Source organism: Eutrigla gurnardus (genome assembly GCF_963514095.1).
Source record: "Eutrigla gurnardus genome assembly, chromosome: 19".
Taxonomy (NCBI): Eukaryota; Metazoa; Chordata; class Actinopteri; order Perciformes; family Triglidae; genus Eutrigla; species Eutrigla gurnardus.
The window spans coordinates 1,098,672-1,118,963 of NC_139930.1; the positions used below are offsets into that span (position 1 = coordinate 1,098,672).

General features: G+C 41.3%; 2 protein-coding genes across 2 annotated transcripts; one reads left to right on the top strand and one right to left on the bottom strand.

Moving 5' to 3' along the window:
* Positions 1-830: 830 nt before the first annotated feature.
* Positions 831-1,712, bottom strand: LOC311030167 (putative nuclease HARBI1; the record flags this gene model as incomplete). The annotated part of the gene is made up of 1 exon (XM_084035773.1): positions 831-1,712. The coding sequence occupies one exon, from the start codon at positions 1,710-1,712 to the stop codon at positions 831-833; it is 882 nt and encodes a 293-aa protein (XP_083891899.1).
* A 6,436-nt stretch (positions 1,713-8,148) lies between these two features.
* On the top strand, positions 8,149-20,265 carry LOC311029353 (E3 ubiquitin-protein ligase MARCHF3-like). The gene is made up of 5 exons (XM_084034455.1): positions 8,149-8,290; positions 13,690-13,919; positions 14,099-14,303; positions 14,771-14,980; positions 17,840-20,265. Exons 2-5 carry the CDS (start codon positions 13,690-13,692, stop codon positions 17,975-17,977), a joined length of 783 nt encoding a protein of 260 aa, XP_083890581.1. The 5' UTR covers positions 8,149-8,290; the 3' UTR covers positions 17,978-20,265.
* The last annotated feature ends 27 nt before the right edge of the window (positions 20,266-20,292 follow it).

Sequence of the window (20,292 nt, forward strand, 5' to 3'; positions counted from 1 at the left end):
CTAATGTTTAGCGGTTTAAGCACCATGTGAACGCCAACCAACATATCGTGCTAGCTATCTATATGAATTGTCACGTACTGAAAACCAGGCTGTAGCGATCTCTAATTGAGCCGCGGCCGTGCTAACGGTAGCTAACTCTGCTCCATTGCATCGCTGGCTTTGTTTACGAATTTTGCGGTCCGTGGTTTGATTTACAAGGTAATTAATCTGACGTACATTATACCATAACTGTTTAAACTAACATCAACCTGTTCAGAGTTTATTAGCGTTCCGTCATTGGCAACACAGCAGACTGAAAATAGGCTACATGTGTACAGACCACACACTGTGTATGTGTGTTGTGTATGAACTATGCAGTTCATTCAGAAGTGTCAGAATGCTACAGTAATGCTGGGGAAATCATGCTGTTGTCATCATGCACACAATTTCTGTGAGTATTGTGGAGTCCAAATGAAGACAAAGATATTACTCATACTCCTTCCCTTTCTTCTACTTTCAGAGCCCACTCAGCTATTAAGGACAGGGTCTGTATGAGTGCTGGAAATCCTTGGAAATGCTTCAATTGCAGTGATAAGTTGTTGGATTTTGAATAAAGTGTTTGAAATTGTAGTTGCATTATTTTCATGTATTATAGCTTGATCAGTGACACAATTAGATACATTTTTCCATCCTAATTTGTCTCCCTTTATGTAGAAGGCTCTCACTAAACATAATAGCATCTGATTTGGTTAAGTGAAATAATCAGTTTGTACACAAACACTTACCAAATACATTGCTGCATGTTTTAAAATCCCATTGAAGAAAGTTCCAAATATTTTAAAAGTGCATTTTTAAGGTTTTGAATTAAGTCGAATTATGATGCGACAGGCTTTCTGTGGCTCCACACGGAGATAGTTCAGGCAGGCAAATCTGCGTTTTATCACACCATTCAGGCGCTCAATTGTCCCTCTTGTTGTGGCATGGACAGTGTTGTACCTCTGCTGGGAGTCATTGGTGACAGTAGCAAAAGGGGTCATCAGCCAGGGTAGAAGGGGGTAACCGCTGTCACCGAGGAGAATGCCATCTGGGGCGGTCTGCTGGAACCTTTGGAAGAGGCGGCTTGCTCTCAAAATACGGGCATCGTGTACAGACCCAGGCCATCTCACAACGCAGTTGGTGATAACGAGGTCAGCATTTCCCACAAGCTGCACATTAATGCTGTGCCGGCCCTTTCTGTTGACATACTCCCATTCCCTGGCATGAGGTGCCTGGATATGCACATGCGTACAGTCAATAACACCAATAGTATTGGGCATCCCCCCCAATGAGAAAAACCTCCTCTTGGTCCTTGCCATTTCTTCATTTTCAGGCCATTTCACAAATTGACCCAGAAGACTCGTAAGGGCAGATGACACCGAGTGCACCACATGGCCCACTGTTGCCTTTGTCACCGCCAGTCCATCCCCGATGACTTCAAAGAAGGAACCACATGCATAGAAGCGTAGAGCTATGAGCACTTGCTCCTCCACAGTCAAGGCATGGCTCCTCAGAGTGGCACGTTCAAGGTGAGGATGAAGAATATTGCAGATGAAAGCAATATCATATCGCCCAAATCTGTATCGTGCATAAAGCTCATCATTGGAGTAATTCTCAAGCAGGTTGGGGCGTTCAGCATAGTGTCGTGGCTTATATCTTCTCCTTTGATGTCGGTGTCTGTGTACAATTGAAGTCATTGTCTGTCTCTCCTCCTCAGGCTAAAGGGAACCGTTCTTGCTCAGAAAACCCAATTTAAGCCCCTCCCACTTAACCTGGGATACTCTCACACCTGACTGTAATTTCGCTGGCATGGTATAAAAGAGTGACTGGTTGAACAATCTACAGACAACATGGAGGCCCAAAGGAGTAAGGGGTTGAATTTCATGGCTGCTGAAACCCATGTATTACTGGAGGGGGTGCGACTAAACTATCACACCTTGTTTGGCACTTTCAGCACCCCTGGCCAGATCAATGTGTCTGCAAAAATTAAAGCAGAAGTTTGGGCTGCCATAACAGAACAAGTAAATGCCACTAGCAGTGGCCAACTAAGGACGGTGGACCAAGTAAAACTTCGGTGGAAGAACTTAAAACAAAAAGCCACCAAGGACCAGGCAGAAGCAAAGAACCCCCAAACTGGGAACAAGCCCTTCAAAGGTGAGACCTGTTTTCTAGATTTATGTGCACACAGTGAAATGAGTGAATTGAGTATAGTACAATTTTATAGTGCACTTTTTTATGTCCCATGTGTTAAATGTACTCATTTTATGTCGGAACTACATGTCTTATATGAAATGTGCACTAGTTATATAGATTATATTTATATTCATACAGTAAATCTTACAGATTTATTTAAAGCCACCTCACAATTTCCAATTCTGTGGTATTCTGGAAGCCAAGAAACGACATTTCGTTGTCAAAACTCACTGCTGTTTTTTTGTACAATGACAATAAAAGTCTAATTCTAAATGTCTTAGGTGGTGAATTCTCAGAGGCTGTCCTCGACATCCTTGGCGGGGAGAGTTCCCAGGCCCTCCATGGGATTTTGCCAGCCAGTGTTGGGGAGCCAGCTGACGAGCCACTCAACCTGTCAAGTGAGTCTGAGTTCCTCACACCTGTGGAGGCTCCAGAGGGTGAACCATCAACGAGCACCAGCATTACGCCACCTGATCCTCGTCAAGAGGTTCGCTTATGAGAAGCTCCTCAAAATGGAGACCGAGAGGGCGGTCAAACAAATTGAACTTGCCAATAAACAAATCAAACTAACGCTGCTTCAGCAAAGACAAGCCGAGCTGAAGATAAAGCTGCTGGAAAAACGTCTCACCTCTGAGCTTATTTAGGTCCAGTTTTAGTTAGTGGGCACATTATTTGAGATGTCTTTGTTTTGTTATAATTGATTAACGTTTGTTTGGACCCTGCATTCCCGTCTTTGTCTGACTAAATGTATGTTCTGTGTTTTGTTAATGTTAAAATGTCTCTCAGTAGACTGTGAGAAATAGGTCTGTATTTGTCACTCTTATTTTTAGCAGTTTTCAGGAAATTTTGCAACACCTTAAATGTTCTTAAATTACTCCAATTTGTTTCAAGTAATGCACTGACAAATTAGATTAAGTGTAATGAACATCTTGAGTAACAATATCTAGGAGAAGCGGAGCTGAGACATTGTCAATCCAAGTCAAATCCACCTCTGAGGTGGGATCCAAATTATCCTGAAATTTTGGTATCAAGCTGATCCGGATCTCTGCCTTACATTTTGAAATACCCAAATCCAGCCTTTTATCTGGATTCAAGGGAGGATTGGATTACCAAAGCTGAATCCTGATCTTCAGGATCAGGTTTCTCTGGATCTGTGTTGAAATGCCCAGTTTTCAGATCAGATCAAGATTTAATCCAATCCGACCAGGATAATCCAGTCGGATCACTTTTGAAATACTGGGCCCAGGTGTCCCAAGAACTTCAGGCTGGATTGGCGAAAGTGGCATTTCTTTTCATTAAGCTGTAAGCCTGCCTTTTTAAGACGTTGCAGTACAGTTTCAAGAGCAGTGTCATGCAATTGTGCTGTGTGCCCATAGCAAATAATGTCATCAAGGTAGTTCTGTACATTTGGCACTCCTCTCAGCACTGTGGCCATCAGCTTTTGAAATGCAGCTGGTGCTGATGCAAGGCCGTAGGGAACTCTGCAAAACAGGAACAGCCCTTCATGCATGATGAACGCTGTTAAATCCCGACTCTCAGGATGAAGGGTTAGTTGGTTCCAAGTCTATGGTTGAAAATACCGTAGCTCCTGTTAGTGTGGAGAGCAGTTCCTCCATGTGAGGAAGAGGGTGGCTGTCTATGATGACTGCCTTGTTTGGCTCGCGAAGGTCTACACACATTCGAATTCCTCCTGTCTTTTTCTGTGTGACCACTATCGGCGAGATCCAAGGGGAAGAGTCAATGCGCTCTATCACTCCAGCTGAGAGGAGACGGTTCAGCTCTTCTGACACAGCAGATCTCACAGTTGGTGCGGCTGGACATGTGCTTAGATGCTCCACTGAAGCTGTAGGTGGCAAAGGAAAGGTTGATGTATATGGTGGGTAAACAGTATTACCCTCAATGCGCAGGTGGAGAGCAGATATGAGATCCCTGCCCATCAGTGCAGTCCCTGAGTCCATGACATAGAAGTTGGCTGGACCTTTAATGCCATCCTTATGAACAGTTGCTTGCATGCAGCCCAGCACATTGATAGGTGTTCGTGAATATGTCACTAGATGAACAGGAGACTGTTGAAGAGGAGTTTTCTTGAAATGTTCCTCATAGATGCATTTGGGTAAGACAGAAACTGAAGCTCCAGTGTCCACAGTTAATTTCACTGTCTTCACGGTCTGGGCAGCTTGAATGTCCACTGTGCACTCTATTTTATCAGGAGTGTCTGTTCCTTCCACTAGCAAAAGTGTGTATTCAGGCACATCAACCTCTTTCAGTGAATGAGTCTGCGTAGACTGGCAGACACGTGCAAAATGTCCTTTTTTCCCACAATTATTGCAGTTTACTTTTGCCGCTTGGCATTCACGTGCATTGGCAAGGTGCTTGTCTGAACCACAGCGAAAGCAGGTACGTCCAGAGGAGAATGAGGTAGGTTTTGGAGATGGTTTTGCCGTGTAACCTTGGCGTGATGTTGTACTGGTGCCCTGGTGTGGTGATCGTCTTCTACGCTCTGCACTTTTTGTCTGTACCACTTGTATAGGTAAGTGCTTGTCACCTGCCATAGCTTTAGCTTGCTCAGTTGCTGATTCGACTTGAGTGGCTATAGTAATGGCTTCAGGTAATGTAAGCTTTTCTTTCAATAACAGCCTCTCTCTAATACGAGAATTAGCCACATGCTCCACAAGCTGATCTTGAATCATATCGTCTCCATTTGCTCCGAATTTGCATGTTGCAGCCAGTTCTCTTAATGCAGCAATATAGTGCAGTATTGTTTCCTGGGCTCCTTGGATTCGTTTTCATATAGTGCAGCAATAGCAGTTACCAAGTCATATCCCGATTCAGGTATGGTATGAAAAATTCTTTGCCCTTCGGAGCCCAAGCAATGTAGTAATAATGCTCTTTTCCTTGGCTCTGGCCATGCATTTCCAGTTGCATTAATCACAAGGAGGTAATTCTCAAACATCCTCACCCATGTCTTGAAGGGAATTGCCGGTTCTCCCGGGCATGGCAGAAAAAAATCCGGAAACAGTGTATTCAAAGCCATCTTCAGTTAATATTGCTCGCTGGGTTGTCTCGTCGCCAATTTGTAAGGTTTGGATGTCCAAGAACGGAGTATCAAGAAGGATGGTAATGGAAAAGAGAAAATACATTTAATAAATGTGAAGAGTATATAAACAAATCTGTGTATTTCAATGGTATATCTGCACTACTACTGTCTACTACCATACACACTCTCTGTGTCTCTCTGTGTCTCTCTCTCTCTCTCTCTCTCTCTCTCTCTCTCTCTCTCTCTCTCTCTCTCTCTGAATGGATAAATAAAAGAAGTGTACAAACTTCTTGGATACAGAAACATGCTCACCCACTGGGGGGGGGCTGGATGTGAGGTTCGCCCAGGGCGCCATGAAACCTAGGACCGCCAGTGGGTATGGTATAGGAACCACTAGGGTGTCTGCAGAGTCATAGCTGTGGGAAGTGGGGGTGCTGGAGGTGCGGCACCCCCTGCAGTAAAGCACACTTATTTATGTGTCATACCACTCGCGATCAAAAAATAAATATAAAAAAAAAAAAAAAACTCTCCGTCCCCCTGTCTATTATGCACTTATATAATGTTAAACCTAGGAGATCTAAACAAAAACATTGTCTCATGGTAAGGAATGGATAAATTATCAGCTGCCGCCGAGCAGCGTATGCCTAATGATGATGCCTGAATAGTTTAATTATTTCTCTTGGTCTTTTAATGGATTCGTTATAAATTTATGCTGATGGTTTATATGCTCTGCGCAGTGTGCTGTGTTTTTTGTTTTTGAAAATATAGGCTAAGGCTATACTGTGCGTTTATGATGTTTTATAGCATTTGTTGTAGGCAATAGTTTAATGTAGCCTATGAATTACGCGTTGTGTAGGCCTATGATGTTTTGAGTCAGTGTGTTCTGTCTAAAATGCTGTGCGATAGGGTTGTCTTAAGCCTGTTTTGACACCCATGTCAGAAGCGTCAATAATTAAGTTTTATTTTATTTATTTAATTTATAACAGTTTTATATTTCACGTGTTTGTTTTCACCGTCAATTTCGGTGCAAGGCTGTACAGCAACATTTGTTACCTTAGCAAACAGTTACTTTGTTTGCGTTAGTATCAATCTGTGTGCGTTTTGCATTTTGTCGCCTTTTTTTTTTACACTGATGTATGCCTGTGCTGTGTGACATGCAATGCTAGTATGCTGTCCTGTTACAGAGGCGTTTCAATAAAATACAATCAATTTTGTACCATTTCAAATAAAGCCTATTTTTTATGGATTTCTGGCAAACTACCCCCCACTACAGCACCCCCAACCAAAACTCACTTGGCCCTGTGCAGAGTTACTGCAGGGGTCCCCAAAATGATTTGATCCCAACCTTTTTTTCTTCCAAAAATTTCACTGTGTCCAAAAATACACCTTAATACGGAAGCCCTAAACGGCCATGCATAGGCTACATACATTTTATTTCGTCCGTTTTCTCGTGATAACGAGATAATTCCTCCGTTTTCTCGTGATAACGAGATAATTTTACTCCGTTTTCTCGTGATAACGAGATAATTTTACTCAGTTTTCTCGTGATAACGAGATAATTTCCCTCCGTTTCCCGTGATAACGAGATAATTTCTCTCCGTTTTCCCGTGATAACGAGATCATTTTGAAGTTCGGTAAAGTTGGAAAGATATTCACAGAGTCGAACTTCCGGGATCAATAAATCAGAAGTGAAACGTTTTTCAAACACAAATGATGCCTCTGTCTCACCGTAATATCAAAGACTTAAGAGCTAAAGCACCAAAACCCCGATTTTTTACATAAATAAGCCGTCCTGCGAGCTGAACGGAGAACATTGATCTCCATGCGCAACCGGCAGCCGGGCGAGTGCACAGGCACCGTCTGCAAATTGCAAGACAATAAATAACTCCACTGTTATACAGTAGGCTACAGAGACTCCAAAATCACTACACACATCAAGGGTCTCTTTATGGTCAGTTCGAATCTGTGAATATCTTTCCAACTTTACCGAATTTGAAATCTCGCCTATCACGTTTCATTTGTTATCTCGTTATCACGGGAAAACAGAGGAAAATTATCTCGTTATCACGAGAAAACGGATGAAAATAATCTCGTTATCACGAGAAAACGGATGAAATAAAATGTATGTTTGCATGGCCGTTTAGGGCTTCCGTACCTTAACATGAATACAACCTATATTAAGCAAATGTAAATCGTCCTGCTTGTTTAATATTATGTTGAGAAATTGTGAGGTAAAAATGCCAAAATACCTGAATCTGTCAACCATTGTTTGAATGGCGTAGCATTGTATACATACATCATTACAGAGTACTGTTATACATGTCACTATAGGCTGCATTATCATATTTCCGACTCATCTAACATTTTTCGACGGAAGCGACAGAAGGGGGGAAATGGTATCACGTTGTAACGTGTTTGATATGGATCAGTTGTTTTTCTTTCTTCCTGCAGAGATACGCTTCCGTAGTCAGAGTTCTCAAAGACGCTTTACAAAGTAAAGCAAAAGAACAAGCAGCACACTCTGATCAGACTGAAGAATACAGAATAATGAAAGAAATATTAAAATGATGGTAGATTAGGAAATGGAAACACGAGGGGTTAGAGAGGGAGAACCTGACGTGACTGGCATGATTGGAATGGAAAGATATATTATATTTTATGCCCTTCACACCGACTCACAGGAAATGCCTCTCTTTAGACCGCGTCTGCCCAATCACTTCTACATTTGTAACACTAAACACTTAAAGCTCATAAGTGGGTGAAATCGTGTGTGTTTTAGAATAGAATAGAATATAACTTACTATTAAGGGCTACTCAGACATCCATATGAATTGTTTTACGGACCCTAAAGAGAAGGTCTGCCTATCAGGCAAATTTTAGGGCAAAATGACTCCGAGGTAGAAGCCGGATAACCCCTTTAGCTGAAAGCGGAAGTTCAGAGCAACTTGATAACGGTCACCGATACGAGGCGCGGAAGAGAACTTTCTGTAATATTCTTCTTTGCCGTCCAAGCTGGCGGTCCTCAGGTGAGGACATGGACTGAAGGTAAGACTGGGGAACGGAGAGAGGAGAGCTGGACCTCGCCAGCTAGGCCGGATGCAACTTCTCATCAAACAGCTCGCTGCTCTGACAGGAAGACAGACGTACGGCGTCTCTATGGCTTTAGCTAGCGTTAAACATGAAACGTGACGACCGACATAACGCTAAAAGTCGTTAGTAACGTGTTGGGTGCGCTCTTCTGCTGTGGTTGTTATAGGATAAACACCCAAACATACCATTAACATTGAAGCTTCCGTACTCATTTAGTTCCGCCTTTGACTTCGACAGTTACCTTGCATGAGCTATACTGGCCTGCGAAGGAAATACATGACGAGAACATTGAAAAGAACAATCAATAGACGCTTTTACTCGAACATATTTAATGAAACTAGGACCTGGGTCTGGAAAGTAAAGCCAAGACTAGAATGCCTTTACGTGTCATTCTCCCTGCTGGCCATCAGGGGGCAAAAAGAAGTCTGATTGAAAGTGCCATTTAGAGTTATATAGACTAAGTCAGGGCGTGGCTACCTTGTGATTGACATGTTGCTACCCTCGCTACCATGCCACCATGACTTTCACTTTACCTTAGCTGTAAAGTTGACCTTGAATTCTGAAGCTAACTTCGTTCACAGCTTCCCAGCTGGGTTCAGATCCTGTAAGGATGCCGCTCTGCTGCTTGTGTTCCTCAGATCCACCCGTCCCTCCGACGCAGTCCAAATACTGTCCAACTTCTGTTGGTTGCAAAAATTCCCAAATGGGTCATTCCGTGTCATTTCATCAAATTTCTGAAAATCTTCCCACCTGACCATCTCAGAATGTCCTGAAAACATTTGAGTACAAAGACACACTTGTTAATAGGACAAATCCAAATTTTAGGTCTCTACTGGCAATAGTTTTCTCATGAAACATCATTGAATAAAGGGTAGTTTAGACGGTTTTTGGCATCATACTCTGAAAAGCCATTTTAAATGGCAATATCTGGAAAACTATCTCACCTGTGGCCTTCAAATTTTCTACAGTGTATATGTGTTACTAATAGCCTCCAGACATGGAATATCAGGGGTGTAGCTCAATGATAACCTAGTATGGTAGGTACTTAAAATGTGGCTTGTTGAAAAAAAGTACATTTGAAGAGTGGCTGAGCCCCCATTTTTGCAGATAAAATACTTCTATCACTTCTGCCTCTATCTCTGGTGTTAGCTTAAACTTTCTACAAAATATGGTCTCTCTTAGATGATTAGTTTCACAGATATTAAAGCTTATAAATGGAAGTAAACACATCTTTGCCCAAATTCAGAGCCATATTCCAAAAAACTGACAAGTATCAGGTCCAAACCTACTTTTTTTTAAAGATCATATTCTTGTTAAAATCATATTAAAAAATCAGGAGGGTGTTTTGCCTCATTTTGTCGCAGGGATTTTTTTAAATCCTGATATTGGTGGGATTTTGGTGGCCGTTTTTGGTACTGCATGTCCTGATATCCTACTAGTAAATATCACAGCAGGGCAATTCAATTGTGTTTTTTTACCATTTACCAAAGACTTACATGTGACTAAATGCTACTGATAAATTTAGCCTTACGAAAACATTAAAATGTAGCACAGTTGTAGTTGAATGTGAGTTAAACATGCTGAAAGTCTTAAACCATGAACAAACATAGCATAATATTGAAGACTGTACATTTTGTCATACTTTAAGTATATAAATTACACAACCAAATCAAATAATAATCTTAATTTGAGCATAAAGATTTTACATTACAGTAAAAAAGTCTCCAAAGTTTGATATTGAATAATAGTTTGTCTCTATGCTCACTATGAGACAATATGTGAGTTGTGTGTATGATCAGAAATGGTGGATAGGAAGTATCAGAGATGTTTCAAAGCAAGATGAAGATGTACTGGTTCAGTTCATGCACCCACATGGCCCTGACAATACTTTCTACTGGCCAAGAAGAGAAGACATGTGCAATGTCCCACTGCAGGATCGCATTGCAAGACTAGACGTTCCCTCTACAGAAACTGGGCGCATGTATGCCATCAAAAAAGATGAGCACAACAGAGCAGCGATGTACATTAGACAATTTGTAAAGTGACTGACAAATTAATGAATGTGACGAAGGAATTGGATCTAAAAGATGAAAAATGTGTGATCCCTCATAGTGAGCATAGAGACAAACTGTTATTCAATATCAAACTTTGGAGACTTTTCTACTGTAATGTAAAATCTTTATGCTCAAATTAATATTATTATTTGATTTGGTTGTGTAATTTATATACTTAAAGTATGACAAAATGTACAGTCTTCAATATTATGCTGTTTGTTCATGGTTTAAGACATTAACAGCTACTTTCAGCAAGTTTAACTCACATTCAAGGACCTATTGCCTCTGTAACTACAACTGTGCTACATTTTAACGTTAACGTAAGGCTAAATTTATCAGTAGCATTTAGTCACATGTAAGTCTTTGGTAAATGGTAAAAAACACAATTGAATATTCCTGCTGTGATGTTTACTGGTAGGCTTTTAGGACATGCAGTACCAAAACCAGCCACAAAATTCCCACCAATATCAGGATTTTAAAAAATCACTGTGACAAAATGAGGCAAAACACCCACCTGATTTTTTTTATATGATTTGAACAAGAATATGATCTTTCAAATAAAGTAAGTTTGGACCTGATACTTGTTGTCAGTTTTTTTTAATATGACTCGTCTATGACACAGTTACAGCATTGTCGTCATTTGTATGACTTTAGTACCAAATTCTCGCAATGTGACTGCTGCTGCGATCTTTGTCCAATCAGAGCATGACAAGAAATTAAACAGAATTCACTGGCCAATGGCAAGAATTGTATGGTTTGTTATACCCTAAATCAGGTGTGTCAAACTGATCCAGTAAAGGGCCGCTGTGGCTGCAGGTTTTCATTCCAACCAAGCAAGAACACACCAGTGCTCCAGTCACACCAATCAAGGTGTGAAGGCAAATCAGGTAGGTGAATAAGTCGAGTCAGGTGTGTTCTTGCTTGGTTGGAATGAAAACCTGCAGCCACAGCGGCCCTTTACTGGATCAGTTTGACACACCTGCCCTAAATCCTCTAATATAGGCTTTTATTTACTCAAGCGTATCGCGGCCTAGGCCTTTATTGGAAGGAGGCCAGAATAAGAGACAGGCCCCTATTTCTATTTGAGCAAAACGGACTACCAGTAGAAATAATAAAAAACAGATTTTGTGTCTATTTGAACCTATAAAATACTAGGTGCTCCGCAGCTGCCATATTACGGTAAACAACGTATACCGCTTGCCAGTATTGCACGCTTGGTGGGCTGCCACTAGGAGGATGATTAGGCGCGTTTCCAATCATGCATGCGCATGCATTTGCCTCGCAAAACAAGGCATTCTGGGATAAAAACGTCAGAAATGCTGGTGATAACTTCCCTTTGCGACATGTCACATGGCTTTAAAAACTCACAAGATCTCCAGGGTACCTCCCTCCGCATGCTTTTCTGTGCAGATGGTCTCAAATAAGTGCGGACATAAGACACTCCCCTCATCGTTGCCCTAGTTGGTTAGAATTACCACGTGGTATTTCCCACGTGAGAAAATTCCTCAGCCTCCTTCAACAACGGGAGTTCAAATGCCACTGGATAGACCATATTCTTTGTGCAAAGTCCGTGAAGTTTCCCCTGGCTCGACAGTTTTTGTTATGTATATAATTATTAATAAAGTAAAAAAAAAAAAAAAAGTCTGTTAAGTGCACCTGTGTCGGACTTGACGTGGTGGGAACTTGACGTGTGTATGACGAGTTCTGGCGGAAACACAGCCATTAGCCTTGTTCAGGATGGTCTTGGCTTGACTTGACTTATCACGCCGACGAGAGCTGCAGGTGTCTGAGGGGGCGGGCTCTAAAAGAGACGGCAGCCAAACACCGTCAAGTCGGACAACAAAGTCAACGTGACTATGGTGCTCAAGCAATAGAACACAGCAGCAAACCAAAGAGGATATGTTTTTATATATATATATATATATATATATATATATATATATATATATATATACACACACACACACACACACACACACACACACACACACACGCAAGGCAACATGTGGAAGGCATTCTTTTTTTCAGTATATTTGTATTATCATTCTATGTTTGTATTAACCAGACCTCACAAATAAATAGGCCTACTCACAGCACAATGCACAAATTCTAGCCATCATGCATCGCTTCAACCCACAATACATCACGTTAGGTAGCGCGCTGCAGGCGGCTACATCAAGTCAAATTCCCCTACTGACCAGCCCTCTCCTTCATACAATCACGTGCACACTTCATGGCTGCACCTGATTGGACGATCGCTTTCTTTTTTTCTTTTTTTTTCGATTTTTATTATCAATATTATGACATTACAAAAATAAATAACAGTACAGGGAGGAGTTTTACAAAGTACATAAACATACAGTTTGATTTCATAACAACAAGAAAACAACTAAAATCATCTGGCAATGTAATCCATAGTGTTCTTCAAGATGTGAGAAGTCTTTTTTTTTTTTTAATACTTTACATACAGAGTCATAGAATGTCTGAAGTTCACCATAAAACAAGTTTGTGCTTGGAAGAAACTGAAGAAATCTGGCCTTGTGAATATGATATTTGCCCAAAAGACACAGCAATTTTATAACGTTCCTTCCTTGTTGTCAGACTCTACATTCAGAAACAAGACCATATATTCTGTTATAGGGACCAAGACCTTATGAGTTTCCCAGATTAATAAAGAGATTTGAGTCCAAAAGTTACATGAATGAGTACAAGCATAAAATAAATGAGACAAGGACTCAACCTCCTCTTTACAGAAGGAACATACAGGGGAAACATCAGGTCTAAATTTGTGAATAAAGTCATTGCATGGGTAATATCTGTGTACAATTTTTTAATTTCAAAATCTTCGCGACGCGAACCTGACAATGAATGGGAAGCGTGGAAATAACGCTCCCTGTCCACACTTGCCCCGGCCTCCATTAGAGACCGGCCATTATTTACCTCTGCCGCCAGCGAGACTGGCCAATGTTAGAGACCGGCCGGTAATAGAATAGAACAGTTTTATTTATTTGTTCTTTTCATTATTCATTTTTACTGATGTTTTTTTTTTTTTTTTGTTTTTGTTTATTCTGTGCTCTTGTGTTTTGGTATTTATTTATTGATGATTTATTTTGTGTTTTTGGTGCTTGATGATTTTAACTGCTGTACAGTGTCCTTGAGTGGCGTGAAAGGCGCTTTCTAAATAAAATGTATTATTATTATTATTATTATTATTATTAGAATACAGGCCAGTATTAGAAGATTTACGGTACTCTCCCCATCATCAGGTTTATCTGAATCACTTCTCTCTTGCTCCTATAGATGCCCAGGAAACCTTTAGTCTGTGTCCAGCATACTACCATCACCGTGCTTTTTTGTCAGCTGAACTCCGAGGCCATGTTGGGGTTCTCTGATGAGCCGCATCTTCCAGGAAAAACCATGGAGGACTGCAGCGTGTTGTCCGATGGGCAGCCTCAGTATGACACACCGGAGTCGACTGAGCGGGATGCTCAGCTGATGTCTCCGGGATCGGACGCATTCACAGAACAGTGGTAGGTCATGGATGGATTTGTATTGTTTTTAAAATGTTTTGGGCAACCGGAGGTGAGTCAGACTTCTGATAGCACCAGCCAAAGCCATAAGGCCCGTCTAGGCTCTCAGCGACATTTACGTTATCGAGTTAATGAAACCGAAACAACCAAGTATCTTCCCTGGTTCTCCTTCTCCTCAGTGCCACGTCGGAGACCCCCATGTGTCGTATATGCCATGACGGCGGCGTCCAGGAGGAGCTGCTGTCCCCCTGTGAGTGTTCGGGCTCCTTGGCCACCATCCACCGCAGCTGTCTGGAGCACTGGCTGTCTGCTTCAGGAACCGACTTCTGTGAGCTCTGCCATCACCGGTTCACCGTGCAGAGGAAGCCCAAACCGCTGCTGCAGGTACAGGGTATATACAGGGCTATATACATGTCATCCTATGGTTAGATTCACATTGGATCTGAGTTATGAAGTGTCTGCTTCTCCAGGCGAGGCAAGGTCACAAAAAAATACATCATTGTGTCTCTCATGCCAAACACAGCATTCTTACCTTTGACCAAGACATAATACAGACGCTGTGGCAGTGTACTGGAGATACATTGGCTTCTTAAGCCCTGGCCAGGAGGACAGTACATAGACTTGGGGTTGGCACTGCACTCTTTAGTTCATAACGGTTTTACTGCTCAAACCTTGATTCTCACAATGTATGTCGGGCGTCAATAAATATATCTGCATAAGACATTTACCATCTCTAGAGGTCTCCTTGCTTCCACTCATACACATTTCCATCACATCCAGCATGAGAGGAATTACGTTAAGTGCTCCATTGCATCTACCTGACAGTGCTTTCATTCTTGTTGGCGGTGTAGTGGCTGCGGACCTCACGGCTTCGTCCGGAGAAACGCACCCTGTTTGGTGACATGCTTTGTTTCCTGCTCATCACGCCTGTGGCCACCTTCTCCGGCTGGCTCTGCCTTCGCGGTGCCATAGATCACCTTCAGCTCTCCAGCCGGCTGGAGGCTGTGGGACTCATCGCACTGACGGCTGCCCTTTTTATCATTTACCTCTTCTGGACCCTGGTTAGTAGGCGTTATGCATTTTCATTATTATTCATTATATCTATTATAAGTTATACTTCAAACATCATAGGCAGGTATGTTTTCACCCATTTTCGAGAGTCTGATATCATCCAGTTTGATCTGACACACAGCTCTAGGCCAGTGTGTGGGAAACAGCTGGACACACCAGCGCACTCTGGTTCGAGCTCGCTGCTTTTGAATTCAGAATCAATGAGTCATCTGATCGGCTCTTCTGATCAACCTTTAGAGAGACCACCAATCAAAATATTTACCAATATCAGCTGATTGGTGGCTGCGGTTTTCAAAACCAAAATGAAAAATCTATAATTTAAAGGAGAAGCTTTTTAAGGCATCAATATACAATCATAGAAAAAGCAGCGTCTGTTTTTATGACGGTATTGAAAATCATACGTCAAGGTTTTCTAAATACCCTGGTATACTTCATTACTGTTAAACCACCAGAGCCGAAGCAGAATGACTTTTCTGTGCATTTAACTTTTAAAATGACATGCACCACAATGTTTACTGAAACATCTGTCTGCGTTCGTGACCTTTTAACCACGGCCGGATCCGGCCAAAGGACAAAGCAACATTTACACAGTTACAGCCAGAATCAAATGTTTGCCATCTAAAAGATGACGTCATATTTATTTCTCCATTCCAAAAGATCATAATCATAATCATTTAGAAAGGGCTAATTGCCGAGTATGTTTGCACATAAAGAGTATTAGATGTGGTGATTGGTTCATAACAATATACAGTGTTGGGGTTTCTTAATGCAGTAAAAAGTTCAAGACCCAGAAGCAGATATGAACAAACTCAAGTAGGCTACAAGAGCCAAAAATTGGGATCAATAATGAGACCGGGTATAAGCAAAAAGCAAATTAAGACTCACAGAGTGTGAACAAAACTCCAAACGTCACAGGAGAACACAAATCACTGTGAGGACAGACAGAGCGGTGAGCTGACATTTAACAGACGAACAAGCAATGAAACAAATTTGTTATAAAAAACGGATGGAAGCGTCGATAAGAGCATGGTTGTGTGCACCCAACCCACACTCCACCAGATGCTATTGCTACACTTAATGGCAAAAATTGCACTGGTCTGTTGGACTTGGTTGAACAAAAATAAACAATATTTTGTTGCTTAAGCTTATGTATTCAGTCATTATTCAATGGCATACTAAAAATCCATGTGAAAAAAATTACTTCACATTGTTCTCAGTGTAGCGGACCCCAGCTGAAGACGATTGAAGCGTACTGATGATTTTACAAAGCCTTTTATTTATGTTCGGCCTTCATCCTTTCCCAAACATAAACAAATCCATCCTTCTTCATTTAAACACCGTAAAAGCTGTTTTAACAGAAATAAACAACAGTAAGCCCTTAATATAAATATACTGTTAAAACACACAAAATACACACAAACATTTAAACACTAACCCTATGCAGTTAATTAACATTTGATAATTAACAGGCGAGGCGATCTCGGTGACCATTCCATCCATCCATTTTCTACCGCTTATCCTGTATTCAGGGTCGCGGGGGGGGCTGGAGCCGATCCCAGCTGTCATTGGGCGAAGGCAGGGTACACCCTGGACAGGACGCCAGTCTATCACAGGGCCGTCATGGAGAGACGGGCAATTTAGAATCACCAATTAACCTATCCCCATCCTGCATGTCTTTGGACTGTGGGAGGAAGCCGGAGAACCCGGAGAGAACCCAGGCTTACATGGGGAGAACATGCAAACTCCACACAGAAGGAACCCGGGGCCGACCCGGGGATCGAACCCGGGACCCTCTTGCTGTGAGGCGAGAGTGCTACCCACTACACCACCGTGCAGCCGTCGGTGACCATTAAAGTAAACAAACATTTCATTCAAAAAAATAACTAAAGCCGAAATGTACATCCTCATCATACATCAACAACAAACAAAAATACCTTGTTCCCGCTCCAGCTAGGTGTTTATTATCCGTACCATAGATCCTTATTGTCTACTGTTATTTTGCAAACTGCGTCTAGCGCCAGTTCACCTTTGTGAACAGAGCAAGCATCTTTGTAGCCAGCTCAACTTCCGGTTTGGCCCACAATAAACAAAGCCCACCGGAAACAACCACCTTCCAACCATATATTTGTTTAAAGTCATTTACACTCAGGTCAAATTTATATGCGATTTAAAATGCGATTCATTTCGATTAATTAATTACAAAGCCTCTAATTAATTAGATTATTTTTTTAATCGAGTCCCGGCCCAAACAAAAAAAGTAAACTGAAATTATCAGAAGAACAAACTCATCTTATGTTGTTTATACATAATTTTTTATTTGTCCTTTACGATCTTCACAAAAAAGATCTGTTCCATCGGTGATGCAATAAAATGATGCTTCTTGACTATATGTGTTTTTCTGTGATCAGATCTGAATATTATGTTCTTATTATATTCCGGTTGTATGGGTAGGGATCGGACCGTATAGCATTTTATTGCAGAACGTGATAAAAACACAATAAGTTGATGATGGGGAATTTCCATTATTGAGATAATCATGAATGTCATCACACTTGAAAAAGCTGACGAGCTTGTTAATATGATCTGTGAAAAACAGAAAAATACAGTATATCAGGATCATTTTGTGAATCCCAATTCTTTTGGCCAGGATAATCATGACGTGACATTTCTACATCTTCCCATCACTTCAGTGTTATCAGTTATACGACAATGGCCGTGTGCCAACCAGTAAACTGATGTGCATGTGTCAAATAGGCGGCGTGCCTCTTTAACATTGTGTCAATCTGAAACTTTCAACTGAATCAAATGCAGTCAGTTCGTAGTGACAACGTCCACCCTGTCACCCCCAGGTGTCTCTCAGGTATCACTGTCGACTGTACAACAAGTGGCGATGGACCAATCAGAGGGTAGTTGTCCTCCTTCCCCGTTCCCACAGCGACGTCTCGGCAGCACTGCAGTCCTTCCAGTGCAAAGAGTCGACCGTCTGAGCACACGGCCGCGTCCAGCGGACGGACTTCAGCTTCTTCTCTGTTCAGAGGGGTTCCGTCACCGAGTGAATGCTGCAGAGAAGAAGCACCGAACCCACAGACTCAGTGTGAAGCCCCGATAATCCTGTCAGCTGCTGAAGCAGCGGCCTCGGCTCCTGATGAGGCGGATCGGCTGCAATGTTTGGTCAGAAGTAAACACTGTCATTGCAACTTGTAGCCATTTCGGCTCCACCGCAAGACCCTTTTGGGAAATTGTCGTTTGCCACATCAGGAAAAATCATATATCACTTTTTCTAAACGGAGCCTGTCTCTTGCAGAACCGATTTGAAAAATCTGTATATTTCAGCAGTAAACAAAAGACACACATTGATGAAGTTGGTCACGGGGATTACAGTCCTCTCCTGCTCCAGATTCATGCACACAGACTGTGTTGGCACTTTTGATTGATTGATTGGCACACACTTAAACCAAAGGATATTTTTTTATTTGAAACATTTTGTTGTTGGTCTATTTAATGTGCGTGATCAAATGAAATGTACAATTCGATTGAGTTGGTGTATTTTCAGTGTTAACACACATCTCTGATCATTCATCACAGAATAGATTTTACAATCTAAAGTCAATTCTGCAGCAAGAACAAATATTTGATTTGAAGTGTTCAGATTGACGCAGGAAAGAAAACTCGCTGTGGACTTGATCTATTCTTAAAAAGGAGACTGCAGTTCTGTGAATGAAGAAATCAGTTATTTTTACAAAAAGGAATCAACAACATTGTATCAACAATAACAGCATTTTTTAATCTTACCTCCATAAACTAAAAGGCAGATAGTGCTGTATGAAGTTACCAAGTCAGTTTGCGGAAGATTTAATACATTTTCTTACCTTACAGCAAGTACAAATCCATTCTAGTCCATTTGAGTATTTCCGTTTGATGCTGCATTCTGCTAATATACACAGTATAAACAGTTTTTTGACAGCTGTACTTATTGATTCAGATTTCACAGAAACATTTAGAGCGACTGTTCAGATATTTACACTCACATTGAAGTTTTTCTTTTCTGAGGAGGTAGCCTATATAGCCATGATATTTCACATATTAAACAAATATGTTCCAGCTGTATGTTTGCCTGTGCTCTTGTTCCCTATTCCCTTTCAGTGGCTGCAGGTGAGCTTAATCCTACGAGGTGCACCTGTCCTGGGAGGAAGTCCTTTAAAAGCTGCAGCAGCAAGAAGGGAGGCCTCGGTGCAGACACTGCTAGTCTTACTGCCTCTTAGTGAGGTGTTTAGTCATGTGTTGTTGTATTCTGCATGGTATTAAATCCTGCGGATTTTGATGGTTTTCAACGGTGTCTTTTTGGAATTTATTGGGGTCAGTGATTGATTGTTGTAGACCCCAAAGGGCAGGGCGTAACAGTGGCTATTTAAACTTGTAGTAGCTTCAACCCCAACAGTTCACAAGGAAAAACATAACGTTCTACGAAGTAGTCAACATGACGTAAAGCTGCTGGAATCGGCAAAAGGGAGGTGACAGATAAGGAACCTTTTCAACCTCTTCAACCTGAAGAGTGGTGGTGACCTGAAGTTTATTTCACTCTTTCTAGAACGTAAAACTCAGAGTTACCCTCTTCTCTTCTTCCTTTCTAAGATACCAGTTAATGTAAATCAGTAAATAAATGACAATGCAGGGCAATGCATTTTCATTTGTTATTCAGCATCAAAACGTATTTAATCATTCAACCATTGTGATTACAGACATGGCATGCATAGTAACACACAAACACAAAAAGTACTTCAAACACGTCAAATATCAAAAGTTCATACAATCAACACTTCTCAATTAGTGGTGTAACAACATTCCAGACTTCACTTCTTTCCTGGTTGTTTTAAATAGTAATCTTACACAATCGTGGGTTTAAGGGAACTCAACAACGTCAACCGTCTTCTGACTTCCTGATGAATGCAACCAAACGTTGCTAGAGATACTAGAGGAATGCCATTAAACACAGGTTTTCATATTGTGGAATTCTGACATTTTGTCTCGTCCTTTGTGTTTTTTTTTAAATAATACAGTAGATTTTTGAGCAAATTGAAAAACTGATCAAAACCAGCCCTTGACCTATTCTAATCTCCGACATCCTGTCACCCTTCTTGAAGACTAAAATACAGCATCAATAATATAGATAAGATGAAATTAAAAAGAAAACAACAATATTAAAAGTCCATTGCAAACTTGCATAAACCTTCCATAAAGACACAGTCGGTCCTGGAGATGAGCTACTTCGTTGTTTTGTTGTTTATTTTGTTCAACCACCACA

Bases quoted from the DNA above. Each gene is read 5' to 3' on its own strand.
- LOC311029353 (XM_084034455.1), top strand. From the start codon at position 13,690: ATGCCCAGGAAACCTTTAGTCTGTGTCCAGCATACTACCATCACCGTG. The intron at 13,920-14,098 runs GTAGGTCATGGA...CCTTCTCCTCAG, and splicing joins GACGCATTCACAGAACAGTG to TGCCACGTCGGAGACCCCCA. The intron at 14,304-14,770 runs GTACAGGGTATA...TTGGCGGTGTAG, and splicing joins AGCCCAAACCGCTGCTGCAG to TGGCTGCGGACCTCACGGCT.